This window comes from Myotis yumanensis, unplaced genomic scaffold (genome assembly GCF_028538775.1).
Source record: "Myotis yumanensis isolate MYYU_CA2020_CCGP unplaced genomic scaffold, mMyoYum1.0.hap1 SCAF_16, whole genome shotgun sequence".
In the NCBI taxonomy this organism is placed as follows: domain Eukaryota; kingdom Metazoa; phylum Chordata; class Mammalia; order Chiroptera; family Vespertilionidae; genus Myotis; species Myotis yumanensis.
In genome coordinates, this window is record NW_027223767.1 from 38098287 (window position 1) to 38119971 (window position 21685).

Sequence of the window (21685 nt, forward strand, 5' to 3'; positions counted from 1 at the left end):
CTATGCTGCAGCTACTGCCCGTGGAGCTTTCCAGCATGAAGTGTCAGCCCCAACACACTCACCTGACTCCAAGAGATGACTCAGTTTATTATTCTCAACCTGACCCCATCTTTCCTACAGGCTCCAACACAGAGCTGCCATGCCCACTCCCATAACAGCCCACCTCTTGTCCTCCTTCCTCCCAGCCCCTGGGAAGTGAAGGGGATAAACCACAAAGTCAGAACATTTGGGAAAAGCCAAGGTTAGATAACTTGCAAAAAACCCCAAACAAAACAAACGATAAGAAGGGCTCAGCTACCACAAACAGCGAGTGTGAGGTGGGCAATGTTTCTTTGACGACGGCCAACTGTGCAAATCCCTGGCTTCTTGGGGCTGATCATTGTCCAAGGACAGTAAGGTGGCCAGCAATGCTGTGAGCAGGCTTCAACTTCTACAGGTCATGGGGCATCATCCATCACGGGAAGGGGCTCCAGCAGGTTAGAGACGTGCAATGCCCAACTGGATCAGGAGCCTGAAGCCCTTTCCGCAGCTCGGGCTCGAGCAGCTTTGACCTCATCCTCCAGCTCATCTAGGAACCGCTCCTGGGACACTGAGTAGAAGGTGTAACCATCTGGGGCGGCTGGTTAGGGAAACCACTTGGAACATGCACATTCCCTTTTCCTAGACTTGCTTCTACCACCTTCCCTTTTCCTAGACTTGCTTCCACCACCTCTTAATCTCTCATCCTCCTAATTCTGTAGCCCTCTGTTCTTCCAAGCCCTGACCCATTCTTTTTTTTTTTTTTTTTTCCAAAGAGGAAGGGAAAGGGAGAAACATCCAGAGAGAGAATCATTGATTGGCTGCTTCCTGCACGCCCCCCACTGGGGATCAAGCCCACAACCTGGGCATGTGCCCTGACCTCCTGGTTTATAGGTCAACACTAAACCACTGAGCCATGCCGGTGGGCTGACCCGTTATTTACTTATTTATTTTTTTTCAGAGGGAGAGAGACAGAAACATTAATGATGAGAATCACCGATTGGTTGCCTCCTGCACGCCCCCTACTGGGACAGAGATCGCAACCCAGGCATGTGCCCTTGACTGGAATTGAACCCGGGACTCTTGTCCCCAGGCCTACGCTCTATCCACTGAGCAAAACAGGCTAGGGCGGACCTGTTATTCTTAATTAATTATATTAAAATAGAACCTTAAAGTGACAGAGTAAGGTACATTAAACGCTTGGCTCCGCGGTTAGACTTTCCCAGGCTCTTTCTACCACCCCCATACTGCCCTCGACACGTCACTGCTCCCCTTGTCTTGTCCCCACATGCGGTCTCCCTGAGTCTACAGTTCAGGCGGATACAAATAGCTAACACCAGGGCCCCGATGCTCAGGCCGGTCACGATGTTCCGGGTCCGCCGCTGTGGCAGAGTCTTCTGCCACTGGGCTAGCTGCGCCTGCCGCATGAACTGTAGCTGCGCAGGAGTCAGCTTCTCCCGAGTCGGGTCAATGCGCTTGGCCAGAGGGGCCTCTCCACTCTTCGCATCCAGACGGTCACCAGCTCCCCGCGCCGCCATATTGCCGCTCCGCCCTTCGCAGTCCGGGGGCGCGGAGCTTGCTGGGAATAGCAGCCCTTCGCTTCCGCAGGGGACGCTGGGAGCTGTAGTCCGCGTTTTCTTTCACCAACTGAGCGCGGCTCTCGGTCTGAGGGAAAGGGCGGGGGAGACGTAAAACGGACGTGCTTTCTGATTGGCTGAGGGGTCCACGGCCGTTGTGGCGGGAAAAGGCGGTGGAGGGCTCGAGGCTGTGGTGGGAATTGAGTTTTCCTCAGCCTTGAGGCGAGGACAAGCACACAGAAGAGGGGAACGAACCCAGAGTGTGGCAGAAGGCTCTGGGTGACGCTAAGGAGATCGGTGTAAGGGTCCAGTGAGTTGTCGGGGTGTCCACGAAGGCTTCTGAAAATGGACGGACATGGGAGGCCAAGACTGGCCTCTGTGAGCGAGTTTCAGTTTGGAGCTGTCGCCACCGAGACCATCGAGGACGCTCTGCTCCACCTGGCCCAGCAGAACGAGCAAGCGGTGCAGGAGTCGGCAGGCTGGATGGGCAGCTTCCGGGAGCCCCGCATCGTGGGTGTGAATGCGGGGCCAGCCGGGAGCTGGGTTGAGGGGGAACAGGGGCACCTGTCTCGGAGGCGCCAATTCTGAGATTCAGTGTAGTTCCTTAATTCAAAGAAGTTGCTGTATGCCAGGAGCTGGGGAAATAGTGGTGAATAAGACACACCAGCACCCTACCCTTGATTTCCAAATGTATATTTAGTATCTGTGCTGCTGGGGTAGAAAGATGTCCCTGCTTTCAAACCATGAATGTAATCCTTGGAGAATAATAGGACAAACCTGCAAATGCTTAGGTACAAGTGCGGTTAAATAAGTGACCTTCTAGATAAACGAGCTTCTGGGGGGACTAACACGGGTGAGGGCTGAGTGGGGCAGGAGGAAGTAAAGGCGTCACCATGGCCTTTAGGCCTCGAAGGGAAGGTGACGTTTCGTTTCGTTGGCAAAGACGGGGAAGGGGTCCTGTGAGCGAAGCCGTGGAGGTGGGGGCGCGGGGTCAGCGTGGGCACGGCGTGGGCACGGCGTGGCCCGGGTTGGCCAGGGCACGCGGAGGAGGCGTGGAAACCAGGACCAGAGGGCGGTTTGGAGACAGTCCACGTGGGGCCGTGGGCGCCGAGGCGGGAGCGTATCCCGGGGAGGAGAGGAGAAGGCGGGGTGCTAATGGGGTGCGATGGGCGGGAACCTCGGCCTTAGGAAGGGTCTCTGGGCCGTGGCGGGAGGACGGATGGAAGGTGACAGGGCCGAGGGAGCGACAGGGACGGTGGGTGACACCTCCCAGCGGTGAAAGGCAGGTCCCGAGGTGGGTGCGCTCAGGATGTGAGGAGGCCAAGGAGGCGACTGCGCCGCGGAGACTGGGGCTGCAGGGAAACACCGCAAAACGGAGGACGGCGGCTTTTGTCCGAGACAGAGAATGACTCTGGTTTTGACTCAGGTGCTCGTGAAGCCCGGAGGAAGGTCCCGGCCGGCCGTCTGAAAGGTGCGAGAAGTCAGACTGGAGGTCCGGCCTTGGGAGCTGCCGCCATGACGGGACGGCAGCAGCCGGGGGTGAGCCCCTCGAGGGGAAAAGGAGAAGGTCGGGGACGGCCCCTTGGGGAGCGTGTTGTGTGCAGGAGCCTGGAGGACGGAGAAGAGCCGCGAAGGAAGTGAAAAGGGGGGTTTGGAGCCCAGAGGCCTCCGGGAGCCCGGGCGCTTCCGGAAGGAGATGAACCGCGGGAAGGAGGCGGCCAAGGGGCCACGACGCCTGACAACGTGGACGCGTTCGCTGGCCTTGGAGACCACCGTTTCGGCAAGTGGGGAAAAGGAGAAGCCGGACGGCGGAACTGAGGGCCTGAATGACGAGGGGGAAGCGGCAGGTGGAAGCAGGCTTTCAGGAAGCGAGAGGAAGCCCGCGCCGGAGAGGCCGGAAGGGGCGGTTTTCAGTGAAGAGTCGGCAGAGCGTCTGTCAGGGCGGGAGGCGGAGCCGGCAGCTCGGGCGGGTGTCACCCTCACCGTCACCTAACCCGGGCCCAGTTTCCTTGGCAGATTAAAATGGAAAATAGAGACAATTGCCCAGATAACTCAGACCAAAACCAAACCAAACAACTACACACACACACACACACACACACACACACACACACACACAGAAAACCTCAACACCATTAAATAATAGGATCGGCTAATCACACACAATTATTCTAGAGCATTTGCTTAATTGCTTAAACGAATTCTCTTCATTGGACACTGGTAGCAGAGCTTTAGTCTCTGTACCGATAAGGTTTTGTACATACACCTATGTCTGTCGTGTGTTGAGTAGATTGTTAAATTATCTTGTGCTACCTTGACTTTTATAGTTGTTGTTTTTTTCCCCTAAGAAAGTCAAATTTCCTCTGAAGACATATGGTAATTTGATTGTATGTACTTCTTTACCGATCAGTGCCAAAAGTTCCCAGTTCTGCAGCTTTCTGGATTGAGAACTAACATTTACCCTTGTGTCCGCCCTCTAACGATATTGCAAACTAAATAAAATTCTATCTGGGGCGGTTCTTTCAAAGAGAAACAGGCAGCCTTAAATCTTGCCAAGGTATCTTGCCCTTCCCACCTTCCCAGTGACTCCCCCACCTCCCAAATTGGGCTCTGTTCCCTGATTTGGAGGATGTTTCTTCAAAACAAGCCCGCCACCCTAACAAGCTTGCTCCTGGGAGGGGCTCAGCCACCACAGATTTACCCAGCAAACTGGTGGTGGAGAGATGGTGTCCAGCTGTAAGGTGAAACGTGTTTGTAAAGCAATGGGAGTTCTCCAGAGGGTGGTTACTAAACAAACAGTATTATAAAGAATATTGTAGCTCCAGGAGGGACCTTTCTGTTCCTGTCAACATTCCACTGCAAACAGAATATAAGGGTTAGGATTTTTATCCATCCAAGGCTCACCCTTGAAGCTGGGGGTTCCCAGCATGATGCAGAGGCCAATTAGACCAGCTGGTATGTTTGCGTGTAGCTGGCTAAGCCTTTCATCAGCTGAGACCCACAGGAAGGCTCCAGGGTCACTGAGGGGGCTTGGTAAGCCCTTGTCTTTGGCACTCAGTCAGCCTCCTTTTCATGCCTCTGATCTGCCTATTGGCAGCAAAAGGAACTAATCTCAGCTTGGGTTGTTTCAGTCTCATCTTTCTCACCTCCCGACCCCCTTCCCTTGGCCTCATCATGGCTTTTACACAACGCCAAGAGTTCACAGAGTGGTTTTGGTTGCACCTTGTGAATTAGGCTCTTCTTTTCTGTTTTGGCAGAGTTTGTTTTTCTCCTGTCTGAACAATGGTGTCTGGAGAAATCCGTGAGCTACCAGGCTGTAGAAATCCTAGAAAGGTAAAGCCCTGAGCATAAGGCCTTTGTAGTGGTACCTGTCAGAATGACCAATATATCCAAATCTTAAATAAAAAAAAATACACACCCAAAATAGTACGAGTTGCCCCTTATCATGAGACCTGGTTTTGCACCCTCTAGTGCAAATGTAAATTTCTTAGCCGACAATTGGTATTGGCGAGGATAAGATGTAGCATAATTTGAAGCAGAAACACCCTTTAGTTTCAGTGAGTGTGGATGATTTACTTTCCCCTTCCTTTCTTTTTAGGTTTATGGTTAAGCAGGCAGAGAATATCTGCAGGCAAGCCACAATCCAGCTAAGGGATAAGACAGTGCCTCAGAACTGGAGAGCTCTGAAAGAGCAGCTTTTCAACAAATTTATCCTGCGTCTTGTGTCATGTGTTCAGCTGGCAAGCAAACTTTCTTTCCACTACAAAGTAAGGAGCTGGGGTTGCTCATGGGCACCTGAGTGTTAGAAAGAAACGGGCTCATTCAAAGGTGACTGTGAGAAACATACTCCTAGGCTAGGTGATACTACTCATGTGGAAATTCCAGAGTTTAATTATGCTTCCTAAGCATACCACACACACACACACACACACACACACACACACACACACACACACAGAGTCACATAGAGGCAGTTATTAAATAGCCTGAAGTTCTGTTCCCAAGGTATAATTGCTGGACAGAGGCCATTGTTCATACAGGTCACCTTTTCTCCCCTTGGACTCAAGGACAGTTTACATAAAATGTCTGAACTGCCAACATATCAGCATTAAAGGTAAACTATTACATTTAAAAAGGATAAAAAATTTTCCACATTACTACCCAATGTGTATATAATAAAGTATCATTCATTCAACAAATATTTATTGTCTTCTATGGCCAGATGCTTCACTAGGTGCCATGGCTGCAACAGTAAAAATATTGTCTGTGCTCTCAAGGAACTTATCCAATGAGAGAAGACACATAAGCAAATAATGTGGGGAAGTGTTCTGATTAGTGTCAATACAGAGGGCTATGAATGTACCTCATTAGCCTTGGAGAGTCAAGGAAGTGTATTTAGAGAAAATGACTTCTCAAAGGGGGAAGGGTTGTGGAAAATGGGTGGATCCTAAGGGAAGAGGGAGAGGAGTTAAGAAAAGCAGGAAGAGAGAAGGGGGAGGAAAGGAGGTCCAGATACAGGAAACAGCATTGTAGAGGCTTGGGGAGCTTGGTGGGTTTGAGAGCTGCAAGTTCTATATGACAAGCATTGAGTGTAAGAGGGAATTACCAAGGGAAAAGGCAAGATGAAAGCATGGGCTGGATTGTGAAGGGTTTTTTACACTATGCCAAGATGTATCTTTACTCTGACACCCTCTCCTCTCCCTCACTGTTTTTCCTTGCCCAGATAATCAGCAACATTACAGTCCTGAATTTCCTCCAGGCTCTAGGATATCTGTACACTAAAGAAGAACTGCTGGAGTCAGAGCTTGATATTTTGAAGTCCCTGAACTTCCAAATCAACCTGCCTACTCCCCTGGCATATGTGGAGATGCTCCTGGAGGTTCTAGGTAATTTATTAAGTGTTCCAGGGACTGTGCATTGGAGTCTTCCAGAGAAGGCAATAAGAATGTACCCAAGGGTTTGGGGGCAGTGGGCAGAACCCACCAATGAGGAACAGCAGGAAGCTTGGGCTGATTGAGGGAAGTGCTCTCTCTGGTACTTGTCAGGAAAAGAAACTTAGGTCTCAGCACCTGGCTTCTGTTTGGACTCATGAGGTACTCTTACTACAGGACCAAGGAGTTGATTTTATAGAGAGGCATGAGATAAGAGGGGAACAAACAAATATACTCTAATTGCATATGGAGATTTTTCTACCTTCCCTTTGTCCTTTAAAATGGACCTCCAGCTGAAGAGGTTTCTTATAGTAAAGCAAAGCAACCAGGAAGCACCTTAGCAGCTCAACAGTTTTATGATCCGTGATTATGATCAGAAAAGACCCGAATAATGCTCTTTACCATGCCCATACTCCATCTAGGATACAATGGCTGTTTGGTCCCAGCCACGCAGCTGCATGCAACCTGCCTAACCCTGCTCGACCTAGTCTATCTTCTGCATGAACCCATATATGAGAGCCTGCTGAGGGCTTCAATTGAGAACTCCACACCCAGTCAGCTACAAGGGTAAGGCAACCCCTTTAGCATAGGCTCCTTCCAGAAACAGAGTCCAGAATGTAGCATGAGAACTTGGGGAATGGAATTTACCTAGCGAGGCATCCAATCCACAGATAACCTGCACAGGTTATCTGGTTCAAATTAACGTCCGGTATGTTGCCTGGATGCAGATGATTGAGTCCAATCAGCAAAACTCTAAATGTTTTCACTTTTAAATTTAAATGACTTCAAGTAATTATTTCCTAGTTCTTTCTTTATAGCTGTTTATAATTGGAGATTACCTGACTGCTTTTATAGTCACTTGGGGAATAAAAGCCAGTCACAAGGTTGCAACTTGGACAAAAGTGTTTGATTACTGTAAAGTCAGAATAGTAAAAAGCCTCACAATACATTTGTTAGGGAGACAGAAGGAACAACAAAAGGCCTATAAACCAGACAGGAGGCTCATGTTTAAATCCCAGTTGATTTGGGGGAGGCTGGGAGAAGGTCAATTAACTATTAGTTGACCATTTCCTTCCATGTCTAAAAAATCCACGATGATTAACATCAATTGAAGTTCCATGACCCTAAGATTTGGAAGATCAAATTTCAGCTCCAAAATTAATAATGGTTTTAATCACTCAGGGAAAAGTTTGTTTCAGTGAAGGAAGACTTCATGCTATTGGCAGTAGGAATCATTGCAGCAAGTGCCTTCATCCAAAACCATGTGTGTTGGAGCCAGGTATGCATCACTGAGCAGGACCAGCATGGTCAGAATTCATTTAATAGAAAGCATTCTCCCATTAGTTAAAGGAAAACAGAAGACTATAAAAGGTAAGTGCCAAGACCCAGGATTGAGATGATTGAGTAGGATTTGGGAGAGGAAAAACTAGGTTAGGACTGAAAAGTGTTCTCTAGTTTTCCTCTTACGAAATTAGAAATGGAAGTCCAAGTTCAGCTTGCTCATTTCTCTTTATGATGATAATCTGCTAACATGTTAAAGTCTAATAAATATATCCTCCCAAATATCCCTCTCACCTTTCACAAAACTTATCTCCAGCCCAGTGAAATGTCTAGTAGAAACTTTCCACACTAACACCATCAGGGCAAATGTATCCTAGTGTAGTTTGGCTATTGGCAAACACTGGGGTCTGGATTTAATCTTCTCTGTAAATACAGAGAAACAAAAAAATTTATATTTGGCTTGAGAGACCAGCCTAAGCAATTTGTGCATTAAAACATGTTGAGATGATTTAGTAACAAAAAATCTGTCTCTATTTCTGAAGGTTGTGGGGCACTTGCAGAGCATCACGGGTATTGCCTTGGAGAGCATTGCTGCATTCTCTTATGCAATCCTGATGCACAGCGTGGGAGCCAACACTCCGGGGCGACAGCAGCCTATTTCTCCCCACCTGGCAGCCAGAGCTCTGAGGGCTGCTGCTTCCTCCAACACATGAAGCAGACAGAATCTGCCAAATAGAAACAGCCTTCCGTCACTGCACTCACCCCTCCCTTTGTTTACTTTATGTTCAGGGTACAAAAGTTTCAAGTATCTTTTGAACTGTGTTTTGTATTCCAACTTTATGCTTATTTTCCTGCATCAGAGAAAGAGTTAAAGTGGACAAGCCTGTCCATTTTTCCATATCAGAATGAAAATGTAAGATGTTAAGAGAGATAGAATATTAATGAAGTTGGTTCATTTTTGTTTAACAAGATGTTTATGGCTTTTCTTTTCATTGTTCCTTTCATGAGAGAATATCAGACATGGAGATTATTATTTACCAAGGGCTCAAAAACTGAGACCATCTGGGTGACCTTGACTGAGCAAGAAGGGAGCCTGTATTTCTCCTTAAAGTTAAACATCTGTTCGGTTACTAAGATCTACAAAAATAGGGTTTTCTTTACAGCTATTTTCACTAGTCTTTTTAAAAAGTAACACTAACCCATCTCTAAACATGTTTCTACAGTATTTCCACACACCTGCACTTGAACTCAATTCTCCCAGAATACAAAGTACTCTATTTTAGTTAAAGAAAAATCCAACAGTGCACCATGGGCAGTTATCAGACTGCAGCAAATCTTTTATTACAAATAATTCTCTACATAATGTCTCCAAGAGTATCAAACACCATTTCATATCTCTAACACAGAGCAGAGCAGGCATTCAGTACTAGAACCAAGTGAGAAGTGTTAAATTTCAAGCTTCTGATCACATCACACGGTGACCAAAGCTTATATGTCATTTTCTCACATTATCCAACTGTGCGTCTCATACATCTCATCGTCTCAGTGGAGACAAAAGTTTCTATTTAATATTGTTAAGTGCAGGAAGTTGAGAGAGATAAATTACAGTGAAAACACATCGATCTCAATTCAACTCAGCAACAAACAAAAACAGAAGCAAATTTAAATTAGTTGTTTAAGGTGAGAGAGGGAAAGGAAGGCATGGGGTTAAGAGTCAAAACTATAACAAGGCTGGTAGCTATACATGGCATGTGTAGCTCTGGGAACTATTTGCCATGTGATATTTTACAATAAAGTGGCTTTTGTAGATTTTTTCTTTTTTTTTCTTTTTGGTATTGTAAACATGTGTTTAATAGTACCCAAAGTTAATTTAAAACTTTTCAAAGAAAACAAAATTTAAAGCCTTTAAGGCAAACATCCCGCTAAGGAAAACAGAAAGTCATTTATTATAAAACTGTGAGGACACCCAAGCAAGACCCCACTTAAGATTCGTCAGCATGAACTTGAGAGCTTTTGTCCACTGTTCCTCAGAGTTAAACTGGGTTTTGATGGAATAGGAGCCGCCGCTGCCTCCTGTGTCTTCAATCTTGCCTTTTTCCACATCCATCCTGCAGATGGACCCAGCAGAGCTCATTAGAAACTGAGATCTGATTTAAGTCAGTTCAGGCAAATGGGCAGGGACTTAATCATGGGACCATTCACGTCATTTTATCTATTAAAGAACTTGGCAAGAAACGGTAGTGTATTTTGGATTTACTTGAAAGCCAAGAGTCAAGAAGTCTGTCACAAGAGCCTCATTGTCATTTGGAGTACAGGGACAGGACACACACCCAAACAGATGACAAGCCTGGAGCAGAGGGAAAGTGAGGGTTACAGTACTCCTCACTGTTTTCCTAGGCATCCCTGAGCTCATGGGAGGGAAGGGAGCAGAAAAAAAGAAACGCTTTGTTTTGGGGTGAGAGAAGCAGCTCAGCTTTACTCTCTTGAACTAAGGTCTCTATCTATCACTGGGCCCCTACACAATTTGACCAAAGGAAGCATTCCTGCACATTTCCAGGGCCTTAAGGAAAAACCTTCCTGAAATTGGAGACTGGGCAGAAGCTCCATAGCAAGAAAATCCCCCAAACTACCCAAGACAGCATTCTGTTTCTCCAGGAGTCAGGTGGTCACATTCTGTCCTACTTGCAGTATTAGATCAGTCTTTGCCCATCAGTGTCATGTGATTTTGTACCATTTCTGCTTTCCCTCCATTCATACTATGTTTTGCCTCCATTCTTTCTGTCCCTTCAATTCTGCTCCATTTGGTCCCACTCTAGATTCACTCAGCAATGGGGGATACTGACCTGTAAGGAAGACAAAATCGTGTCTCGCCTTTCTCAACCTCTTCTTTGAACTGCTGCACACAGTCCAGGAAAGCCACCATGGCATGATCAAACTTGTTGTCCCAGAAAAACCGCAACCCCCCAGAACAGTATAATGGCAGCTCCTGCCCAAGAAGAGAGAATTGGCTATGGGTGTGGCACCAGGACGGGCTAGCAGAGATTGTTCCCAATCCTACCAATCTCTCAAGTCATGTTCTTTCTGTATTCCACTGAAAACAGTAACCCTGGGAAAATAACAATGCACCTAGAACGTTTTTATTATCAATGGAAATGTATTAAACATCTTCCTCACAGTGATTCCTTCCCCACCCTAGAGCACACATTCTCCTCTGATCTGCCTATATCCCTTCTCAACAGACTGTAAAAAACACTCATTTTCTCTCTAGGCTCAAAGAACTAATCCTGAACTGGACAAGATATTGGCTCTTCATGAGATATTTGTCTAGGGAGGAAATGGAATAATGACATTATCAAGAATAAACTTTTTTTTTAGGAGATATAAAAATTCTGTATTCCAGTGAAAATGGAGTTCCCAGAGTACCTTAGATTTGTCTGTCAGAGACTCCAGGTAAGAATGGTTTCCATAGGGAACAAGTCGATACCTAAAAAGGAGATGGATACAGAGATGGATATAGGGCTCCTCCAAAAGTGATTATTGGGATGTTAGAATCCAATGATTCTGAGACTTCATCCTACCTCTTTTATTATTTCCACCCTCTCTCTCACCTCCCTATAGGCTCCATGTTTAAGATTTTGCTTACCGAACAAAGTACATATATAATCGTCTGGCGGGGGCCTTTGTGAGTGAATGTCTGTTTTGGTTTAGATTTAAAAACAAAAACTGAAAATAGCTTGAGGAACGCTAAAGTTCTGGAGATACTGGTGGGCTGGGGACCACTGCAGCTCGAGGACTGCTTGATCAATAGAAAGAGCCCTATGGTGAGCGGAAAACCAGAAACAGAAAGAAAACTCCCAGGCTATTGGGAGTAAGGGTTCCTGCCATAGTGGACAGCAGTACCAGTATGGAGTACAAATTATATCAAAGACATACCATACCCCAAGAAAGGGCTACATATCTTACCTCTGAAATTTCAGACCCATCTTATTGGCCAGGGCATGGAGCAGCAACACTGTCTGGCCCCAAGCAGCATTAATCTCATTCCATTCCACAGGAACACTGGGCAAGCGACCCAGTCTGAAGTTATTAATTGTGCCGAATTGTCCACTATGCCTATAGAAGGCAAAAGGACAGGGAAAAATACAGGGAGAACTTAAAACTTAGCAACTTCTAAGACTTCCTGCTCTTACCTAAAACAAATCTCCCTCCTTACTAGTATCTTCAGATTCATATATCCAAGTTCTTTTTGGTACTTTAAATACATGTCTACAATGTGAGTCATCTTTCCACCTGCTGCTCAGATGCCAAAGCAGAAATTGGGGCATTATCCTTGAATGCTCTCTCAGCTCTCTCCCTTCAAGAAAGCATCAAACTTAATAAATCTCTTTAGTCTGTCCACTTCTCTCCAAACTCAATGCCATTACTCCCTTTTTCTATTTAGATTCCTACTAACAAGTTTCCTTACCAAAAATAGTACCCTCTTCTCTCAAGTCATTTCTCACATTGCAGGTAAAGTTATCACAAATGCTAATGTAATTATGTCACTTCCCTGCCTAAAATGCTTCAATGGCTCCCACTGCCTTTTTTAAATTTTATTTTATTTTTTATTGATTTCAGAGAGGAAGGGAGACGGAGAGACAGAAACATCAATGATGAGAGAGAATCGTTGATCAGCTGCCTCCTGCATGCCCCACACTGGGGTGTCAAGCCCGCAACCCAGGCATGTGCCCTGACCAGGAACTGAACAGTGACCTCCTGGTTCATAGGTTAATGCTCAACCACTGAGCTACAACAGCTGGGCTACCACTGCCTTTTGGATAAAGTCCAAATCCCTTCATGATACCTACAAGGTACTTTAGGAACTGGTAACTCTCCAGTTTCATATCCTGTCATTCTCCCCTTTACACTCTAGTCACAATAAGCTCCTTTCAGTTCTCTGAATTCACCACTCCCACTTTCCTCTGTTTCTTTGCACATGATGTTCTCTCTGACAGGAACAACCCCCTCCTCTGCAGACTTCTATTCACATCTCAGCTTAAACATCAACCTCCTCTGAGGGAAACTTTCCATGTGGCCTGCTCACATTGGGTGAAGTGCCCTTATGTGTTCCCACAGCACCCTAGATTAACCATTATCAATCTGTATTACAAGTGCCTATTACTTATTCATCTCTTCCACTAGATTATAAACAACTAGAAGGTAGAATGCATATTGTTTGCTGTTGCCATCCTAGTGCTTAGAATAGTGCCTACCACACAGTAGATGCTCAATAGATACTAGTTAAATGGATAAAACATCAAGTAAATTAATACATGACTGACCCTACAGGTAAGAAATCAGCTCCAGGCAGAGGACCAGAATTTCATGCGGCTGGAGGGCTCAGATCTGTCCCTTTCCTTGGTAGAATGGATGGCACCAAGCTCTAGAATTCCAATCCCCTGATTGTACCTAGCCCATCCTAAGGATGGAAAAAAACTAGATGGGATGAAAATGATATACAGTCTTATTTCGCAGGAGGTGGGCACCCTCGCTTAGTGGTCAACAGCTAAGGTCCAGATATGTAGTGCTTTCCAGACACTCCTCACCCTCCAGGCCTCATTACCAAATGTGAAAGGTTGCATTAAAGACGTTGGTTTTCTTCAGCTTGTCCAGCTGCATCTGGGCATAACGCATCTGGTTTTCTACACTCTTCAGCTCATCATCCAGTTCCAGCTGTTGTCGTTTAAATTCACTGTATTCCCTCTGATACCTGTGAGCAGCCAAAGTGGCCAATGAAGACTGTTAGTTTGGGGGCTAAAATTTCTCTGTTATCACCCTCCTTAAGGACTTCTTCTTAGTGATTATGGTTACATCTAGTTACAGCATCACTGAGATTTGTCACAGATCACACTCAAAGAACATACTTGCCCCGGTTGTTCTGCCTGGGAGGGACAGGAATGTCTCAAATTCCAGCTGCCCATTTGCAAAAAGGGGAGGAAGAAAGGACTCTTCCAAACCAGGCCAAACACCTCTCGTCTGACCTTTTCCAGAATCAAGGTGAAATGTGTCAAGAGTGGCTTCTTCATGGCTTGGCCATAACTGAACTCCTATAACTTCACCTCTACATTCTTATTGTCCTTTAAATAGTAAACACCATTTCCAATGAAACTTGTTACACTGCTCTGTGAAAAATTAACTTTTTGTTCTGTCCTTCACTTCCCCTATTTCAGTTAATGTGGACACTATGTCTCCTCCAATAGACAGAGGGTTCTCTCAGGTCGAGAGCACCAAGGAAATTTTTGAGCTGAGAAGGAATGAATGTGGGCCAATATGCTCATCTTTCCAGAGCAGGATGCTGAGTGCAGAGGCTGACTTACCCAATGAGCCCCGTTCCCTACAGCACAGAGCTGTGACTACAGCCCTGGCTCTCCATTCTCTATTTAATCAACATGCTTTTTTTACTTAGTCATGCTGACCCTTCATACATAACTCTTCAAACAAATCTCTAGAAACAGGGCCTGGAAACAATATGCAGGATCCAGAGCAGACATGCTGCAGAGTGACAGCTGAATGCAGCTTACAAACTAATCAGACACATTCAGCTGGAAGCCATTTCCCCTCCTGGAGCTTTCAGGGCAGGAAATTAGAAGAACAGGGTGATCACTTACTGAGCCTCCTCCTGATCCAGTCGCTCAGCTTCAGCCTGGACCTTTTCGAGATCTTCTGCCACTAATTTACGGTTCTTTTCCACATCTTCCAACTCCTGAATCAGCCTCTCCTCCTCTAATGCCAGCTCCTTTAGCTCCATCTGTAGCTGTTCACTGTCATCCTCATTCATTTGCTCTAAGATCTCCAAACAGCGCCTGCCAAGGACAGAGAGTATGCTTGCAGAAGGAACCTGTTATTCTGTTTACCTGAGTTGAGCATAGCTCTTGGGTAAGAACCAGGCAGTCTCAGAGCAGTGATGGCTCTAAGACCCAGATGTCAGTGTCCAGGCCCTGGCTCTGGAGGCACTCACTTGTAGTTCTGACACTCATTTTCAGTGACGTTGAGCTGAGTGTCCAGCTGGTCTAACAGAGTATCTGTGCATTCCTCACACAGTGGGTGATCCACATCTGTCTGGCCTGACATGATGTCAAAAAGGTCCCCAGTAACCTGGAAATATGGGAGAGTCAGGGTAGGGCCTGCCCCATGCTACCTGCCCAGACAACCCCCTCTACCAGCCATGCCCACTGCTTGATGCTGGAACGAGGCCGACTTGCCTTCAGTCTTCGGCTGAGGTTCTCCATGGTTCCGCCATCAGATGCCTCCCCAATCAGAGTGAAGCTGTTGGCACTTTCCGTAGACATCATCCTGCAGACAGCCCCCCGCCCATGGGCCACATGAGGGAGCAGAGAGGCCTCCTCCACCTACTGCAGTGCCAGTGGCAGAGACTCTCAAGCACCAGCTGAGGGGCCTCAAAGTGCATACCCACTCCTAGCCCGACTGACCTCCCAAGGGTACCTCTCTCCCAAGGGAAGGCCATGCTGGTCTTCCACAGGGGCACTCAGCACGAAGGTTGGCCTGGACAGACTAAGGAGGGAGAGGGGGCATCAAAAACTGATGTGTGTGTCTATAATAGAAAAGGAAGGAGAATCCGGAAAGACCATTTTTTAATATTACATCCCTCGACAGCCACCTTCACATGCATCAATAACTGAGAACCTGAACATATAACATTAGCTATTCTTAAACTTTTCAAGAGCCCATCTCTTTTATTAGTCAATCACTCCCTGGACTTTTCTCACTTCTTTATCATGAGAGTTATTGTCTCTTTCCACGTGTAAATGGCTACAGGAAAAACTCAATTAGTATTGGAAGGTGATGGGCCAGTATAAGGGAATGCATCTTTTTTGGAGGAGCCAAAAGGCTGGGTGATGATACATTTCTATCACCTGGCTCCAGGTCTCAATTGTGGGTTCTATTAAAATTCTACTAGTCTTTGGCAAGGAGCAGGGGGCTGAAGAGTAGTAGGCACCTGGCTGGGGGGATGAATCTGCGAGAGACACCATCCTGACGAGTTTCAATAAATGGCTCCTGGGAACGAAATAAGAGGGCATTAGAATTTGGCAGCTTAGAACTATTTGGCTTTACACTTGATTGACAACCACAAGACGATAAACCAGAGACTTAACTGGGTATTACCGAGACTTTCCTTAAATAGTAAGAAAGGACGCCGGGTGCAGACACACCCCAAGTCCCATTTGATTTTTTAATGGGGAACAGCATTCCCTATGTTATATTCAATTGTAATTAAATATACATTTTCTCAACACTTACTAGTCAGGGGTAAGGGTGAGATGCCCTAAATATCATGGCACAAGGAAAAAGCCAGATCAGACTACAATGAAGTTTGGCATGGCAAAGAAAAAAGTAGGTAATTTATATGTTTTAAATACATTGATATAATTTATATGTGATCAAAAACTTATATCTGTCTTTGGGAATGAAAATGATCACTGAAGTTATCACAGTTTAAAAATGACATGTTCTCAAAAGAAAAAAAAAAAAAGATGTTCTTTAACAATGACAATCCCCCCTGGCTAGGGTAATCATATAATTTGTTGCCAAAACCAAGATACTTTTGAGAATAGAGAGGAGTGGATATTAATAAATAGTTAGGACAACAGAGGTAAACCAGGAATGCCCTGAGATGACCTAGATATATAGGTCATCCCATCTCTCACCTTTAATGGCTTATAATTCTGCATCAAATAAAGAAGAAGCTCTCTCCATGTTTTTAAACGGATGACTCTTTCAGTAACCCTGTAACCTCAGGTACCTCCAATGATCCACAGTGGCTTGATCATGTAGAATGCCTCGTTAACCAGAGATCCCAAAAGTTTGTGGGCTCTAGAAACACCAAGTACCCTGCAGAAACCCGGTTTGCATTCCAGTGTTTCCTACCTCTCCTGAGTTACCCTCTTCCTCCTGGGTCTCTCCTGATTTCACCTGGGCTGTGGCAAGTAATGGAGCTAAGGGCAAGGAAAATATTGAGTCAGAAAGAATCTTATCAAAGGAGTGGGTATAAAAGTATAGAAAAAGGCCCTGGCTGGCACCTCAGTGGTTAGAGCATCAGCACCCACATCAAGGGCACAAACCTGGATTGCAGGTTCGATCCCTGGTCCCAGGAGGCAACCAATCGATGTGTCTCTCTCACATCAATGTTTCTCTCTCTCCCTTCCTGCCTTCCATTCTCTCTGGAAATAAATGGGAAAAAAATATCCTTGGGTGAGGATTAACAGCAATAACAAAAAAGTATAGAAAAAGAATTGGAATCATACTCATAACCACCCCCACCTATACCTTTTTCTTAAAGTACCATTTACACAAAGAAGAATCTTTTCTTTACCCCCATTAAATGAGATTAAAGAGTTGTTAAATTTTTTCCAAAATAACCTAACTATACAAAAGGCTAATATGCTAAGTGTCCTTCCCTCCATCCAGGTAATGACATTAAGTAGCAACACCCGGCTTCCTCTCCCTAGTGACAACTAGCCTCCTTGCAGTTTCTTCATAGCCAGGTGAAACATTTCACACTTTAACCAAATGTCTGTGAAGCGTTTCCCCATGCCTCATCTCATTTGATCCTCACAGAAGTCCTGGAGTAGGTAGGTAGGAGACTCGGTGGAATCCTATTTTCTTTTCATTAGCCGGAAAACAGAGATTTAGAAAGCTTAGAAACTTGACCCGACTGAAAAGAAGTAAGAAATGGTGGACCTTGAAAATGACTTCAGGTTTTCTCACTGCACAGAATATAGTCAAACACTGCTGCAGTTAAATATTTTACCCTTTGTTCTCCCTGCGTGATTTACAATAATAATCTGCTTCGGTTGGTATTTACTGCTGTGTTGCTGACAATTACCTGAAAGAGAAATTGGGGTGCTTCACTGGCCTGGTAAAAGTTTAGCTACATCAGAAAGCAGGTCTAATTAAGCTAGTTTATTCTATATCTATAAAAGGCTAAGTTGACTCGTGATACATATAAAGCTCTCGCTGGCGCCAATCACATGCATGTGTTTCGATCTGTCATTGTTGATAACAGAATTTGGTTGACACTTCTATTATAGAGAAAGGGTGAATAGCGATATTAAAACATTTCTTCTAATTGATTTCCTTCCAATGTGCATGAATCCGTGCACCAGGCCACTAGTGATATTATGGTTATGTTTTTAAAGATGCCTTATCTTTCAAAAATAGTTACAAAACATTAACTGTATTTATGTTTGGGATTTACTTCAAAACAATTTGGGCCCTAGCTGGTGCTCAGTGGTTAGAGCATCGGCCCACAAACTGAAGGGTCAGTCAAGGGCATGCACTTTGGTTGCAGGCTCGATCCCCTGCCTCAGTGTGCAGGAGGCAACCAATTGATGTGTCTCTCTCACATTGATGTTTCTCTCTCTGTCCCCTCTTCTTCCTTCCCTTCCACTCTCTGAAAATCAATGGGAAAATATCCTCCCCTAAAAAAAAAACAAAAAACCTATATAATAAAACTTTAATATGCAAATCAACTAAACATAATAACCAGACATTATAATGCGCACTGACGACCAGGGGGCAGACACTCAACATGGGAGCTGCCCCCTGATGGTCAGTGAGCTCCCACAGGGGGAGCACCGCTCAGCCAGAAGTCAGGTTCACAGCTGGTGAGCACAGCGGCAGCGCTAAGGACGGAGCCTAAGCCGGCAGTAGGACATCCCCTGAGGGGTCCCGGACTTCGAGAGGGCGCAGGTTGGGCTGAGAGACCCCCCCGACCCCAGTGCATGAATGTTGTGCACCGGGCCTCTAGTATGTATCTATGACAATAATAATAATAATAATAATAATAATAATAAAAGTGTAATATGCCAATTAGACCGGACATCCTCCTTCCTGACGACCTTCCAGATGAAGCTGGGGCTGGGGCTGCGAGGGAAACCGGGGTCCTGAGTGCCAGGGAAGCCGGTGCTGGCAGCCGGGGGAAGGAAAGCCTACTCTTGCACAAATTTCGTGCATCGGGTCTCTAATATATACATATATATGTGTGTGTGTATATATATATATATATATATATATATATATATATATATATACACACACACACACACACACACACACGTACATATCCTCCAGTGAGGATTAAAAAAAAAGAATGTTAAAAATAATTTGGGCCCTTGCTGATTTGGCTCAGTGGATAGAGCGTCAGCCTGTAGACTGAAGGGTCCCGGGTTCGACTCCCGTCAGGGGTACATGCTCGGGTTTCAGGCTCAGTTCCCAGTAGGGGGCGTGCAGGAGGCAGCCAGTCAATGATTCTCTCTCATCATTGATGTTTCTATCTCTCTCTCCCTCTCCGTTCCTCTCTGGAATCAGTAAACATATATTTAAAAAAAAAATACAATTTAAAAAATAAAAATAATTTGGGGTGGGAGAATAGATGGGGCTAAATGAAACATAATTAAATATGCATTAATAATTGTTGAAGGTAGGTGTTTTTAACAAAGTGAAAAAACAAATTAAGTGAGTGGGGATGGGAGGTGAGTGAAGATACAGAGAACACAAGAATGAGAGAATGTAGCTAGTTGTTGAAACTAAGTGATGGATACAAGGGAGTTCATTATGCTATTCTCTTGGCTATATATTTAAAATTTTTCCATAATAAAAAGTTTAAAATATATTAAAGAGTTAATTCTCTTCAGAGAGAGAAATCAGGTAGTAACATTAGCTAACATTTACTGAGTATTATTTGCCCAGAATATTCCTAAGTATTTATGTTCTTTGTCATATTTGATTCTTAAAACTACCTTGAGATTGTTTTATGTTTTACTGATAAAGAAACCAGGACCTAGAGAGGTGATGTAACTTGCAAAACGTCACTCAGCTAGTAAATGACAGCCAGGGCTTAAATCCAAGCAGGCTGTCTCCAGATCCTTGAGCTTATTCTTTTAATGTTTGTTTTTTTAAACTGAATTTTAGAGAGACAGTAAGGGAGACAGAACCCCAAGACCTCTCGACGCTCAACCGCTGGGCCACACGGGCCAGGCTCCTTGAGCTTATTTTAACTGCTTATTCAGTTTTCTCTTTTAAAAGCTACATCTCACTTCCTGGGTCTATGAGAATTTTTCTCCATTTACTAGCTGTTGACCACTGGGTAAGTCACTTAAGTTTTCTGAGCCTCAACTCATTTGTAAAATGATCCCTACGGGTTGTTGCAGGGACTAAACTAAGTAAAGCATGCAATGCACTTGGTACATGGTAAATCCTCAAAATGTGCCCTTTATTATTACATATACGTACATATTTCTTTACTCTGAAAGAGCAGGAGTAAGAAAACTACGGACCTTTCCTTGCTATACAAAGCTCTCCGAGGCGCACTGAGTCAGAAGTCCTTTATGTTCCTGATAAGAAAACAGGGAGCCAGAGATTAAGTGACTTTCCTAGGGTTTACACGGGAGTCTGTGGCGGACTGCACGGACAGACACCTTAAGATCTACATCTCCAAAGCTGCCCACTTTCAACGATTTTGACCACCCTCTTCGCAAGGGTCTCGCTGACCTGTGAGCTCCTGGATGGTGACACGGTCCAGGATCTTGAAGCTCGTGTCCAGTTTTAGGGGCTGGCTGCAGCGCTGGCACACGAAGCTCACCTGCATGGTGCTGCTGGACGTCTTAGATCCCTCCATCCCTGCAGCGATGGAGAGGAGGCGATATTAGGGAGAACCAGCGCTCTAGAATCCCGGGTCTGGGGCTACTGAAGAGGGAAAATCCCGCCCGCGCCGTTCTCTCTAGGGACGGTACGATAACAAGTGGACCTGCTTCCGGGGCAGCCCCGGCAAAAACAGTTTACAGCCGAGTCAGGGACGGGCGGCAATAGGCGCTCCCAGGCTCCCTTCTCCGGTTGCGGTTCAGCCCTCGACGCTCTTCACCTCGAAGTCCGGAGCCCGCCACCCTGGTCCGGTCTACCGCGGGGGCACTACGGCCTCCGGGCTGCCCTGGAGGGAGGCCTCCAGAACTGCCATCGTCCTGTCTTCACCTACTTCCCGGTGGGCCGGAGGACTTCCGCCCAGACCGGATGTGACGTCACGACGGCGGCAGCTGCAGGAGGAGCCAGTAGGTCGGTCCAGATCCACCCGCTTTCGGGCCGGGCTGCGGCCCCTAGAGGCTGAGCTGGGAAACGCGGCCGGCGGCGGGAGAGCGTAGGTTGCCTGGGAAGTGGAAGGACCGAGTAGGGAGAGATGGAGGAGTCTCTGCCATTCTCTAATTCAGTGACTTTTCTTTAGATTTGTCACTTCTGAGCGGAGCCACTTTAGTTCTTTCTGCAGTATCAGTTTTAAAAGTTTCTCCTTGGGAGAGCTGGGCTTTCTTTCAAACGCCCCCGAGAGAGTGGTAGACACACTTGGAGGGGAGGTAAACTTTGTGTTTTATATTATAATGTAATGGGGTGACCCGCGGAGACGACCACCAGGGACTCAGATCAAAATTTAGGAGCCTTTATTAAGCTGGCCAGCGACTACAGTTACAGCACCCTGCCGAAGCAGAGGCTGAACTGCAGCCCCGACCAGATGCAGAAGCAAGCTTTTATTCACAAAAACCACAAAACGGTTGGCTAATAAACACACACAAAGTTCGTCGCTCTATTTCTCAACACAAGATACAGACTCAGTCGAATCAGCTTGGCTCAGTGGATAGAGCGTCGGCCTGCGGACTCAAGGGTCCCAGGTTCGATTCTGGTCAAGGGCATGTACCTGGGTTGCAGGCACATCCCCAGTAGGGGGTGTGCAGGAGGCAGCTGATCGATGTTTCTAACTCTCTATCCCTCTCCCTTCCTCTCTGTAAAAAATCAATAAAATATATTAAAAAAAAAAAAAGAAAGGTCACAGGCTCA

The 21685-nt window shown here is 45.8% G+C and overlaps 3 protein-coding genes across 7 annotated transcripts; 1 reads left to right on the forward strand and 2 right to left on the reverse strand.

Moving 5' to 3' along the window:
• Nucleotides 1–67: 67 nt before the first annotated feature.
• On the reverse strand, nt 68–1592 carry COA3 (cytochrome c oxidase assembly factor 3). The gene is made up of 2 exons (XM_070392941.1): nt 1343–1592; nt 68–610 (listed from the first exon to the last, which is right to left on the reverse strand). Exons 1-2 carry the CDS (start codon nt 1554–1556, stop codon nt 504–506), a joined length of 321 nt encoding a protein of 106 aa, XP_070249042.1. The 5' UTR covers nt 1557–1592; the 3' UTR covers nt 68–503.
• Nucleotides 1593–1940: 348 nt separating this feature from the next.
• On the forward strand, nt 1941–8715 carry CNTD1 (cyclin N-terminal domain containing 1). Its single transcript, XM_070395239.1, has 7 exons — nt 1941–2109; nt 4853–4928; nt 5194–5362; nt 6319–6481; nt 6949–7093; nt 7709–7805; nt 8350–8715. Exons 1-7 carry the CDS (start codon nt 1941–1943, stop codon nt 8518–8520), a joined length of 990 nt encoding a protein of 329 aa, XP_070251340.1. The 3' UTR covers nt 8521–8715.
• Nucleotides 8716–9121: 406 nt separating this feature from the next.
• BECN1 (beclin 1) lies at nt 9122–20856 on the reverse strand. Of its 5 annotated transcripts, XM_070395234.1 has the most exons (13): nt 20727–20856; nt 20357–20485; nt 17616–17690; nt 16733–16800; nt 15804–15862; nt 15049–15139; nt 14805–14941; nt 14455–14649; nt 13410–13556; nt 11771–11920; nt 11231–11291; nt 10651–10793; nt 9122–9915 (listed from the first exon to the last, which is right to left on the reverse strand). In XM_070395234.1, the coding sequence occupies exons 2-13, from the start codon at nt 20481–20483 to the stop codon at nt 9747–9749; spliced, it is 1422 nt and encodes a 473-aa protein (XP_070251335.1). In that variant the 5' UTR covers nt 20484–20485; nt 20727–20856; the 3' UTR covers nt 9122–9746. The 5 variants fall into 5 exon arrangements, with proteins under 5 accessions (XP_070251335.1, XP_070251337.1, XP_070251339.1 ...); XM_070395236.1 differs by lacking the exons at nt 17616–17690; nt 20727–20856 and adding an exon at nt 15277–15398 and having other exon boundaries at nt 20357–20446; XM_070395238.1 differs by lacking the exons at nt 17616–17690; nt 20357–20485; nt 20727–20856 and adding exons at nt 15277–15398; nt 20143–20181.
• Nucleotides 20857–21685: the final 829 nt, after the last annotated feature.

What these genes read in the sequence shown, in the direction of transcription:
- BECN1 (XM_070395234.1), bottom strand. Translation starts at nt 20,483, where the DNA reads ATGGAGGGATCTAAGACGTCCAGCAGCACCATGCAGGTGAGCTTCGTG. An exon ending in AGATTCATCCCCCCAGCCAG is followed by an intron (nt 15,140 to 15,803) that starts GTGCCTACTACT and finishes GGCTGTCTGCAG; the next exon opens with GATGATGTCTACGGAAAGTG. An exon ending in AATGAGTGTCAGAACTACAA is followed by an intron (nt 14,650 to 14,804) that starts GTGAGTGCCTCC and finishes TGTCCTTGGCAG; the next exon opens with GCGCTGTTTGGAGATCTTAG.
- CNTD1 (XM_070395239.1), top strand. Translation starts at nt 1,941, where the DNA reads ATGGACGGACATGGGAGGCCAAGACTGGCCTCTGTGAGCGAGTTTCAG. An exon ending in GATGCTCCTGGAGGTTCTAG is followed by an intron (nt 6,482 to 6,948) that starts GTAATTTATTAA and finishes TACTCCATCTAG; the next exon opens with GATACAATGGCTGTTTGGTC. An exon ending in ACCATGTGTGTTGGAGCCAG is followed by an intron (nt 7,806 to 8,349) that starts GTATGCATCACT and finishes CTATTTCTGAAG; the next exon opens with GTTGTGGGGCACTTGCAGAG.
- COA3 (XM_070392941.1), bottom strand. Translation starts at nt 1,556, where the DNA reads ATGGCGGCGCGGGGAGCTGGTGACCGTCTGGATGCGAAGAGTGGAGAG. An exon ending in GGCCCTGGTGTTAGCTATTT is followed by an intron (nt 611 to 1,342) that starts GTATCCGCCTGA and finishes CAGCCGCCCCAG; the next exon opens with ATGGTTACACCTTCTACTCA.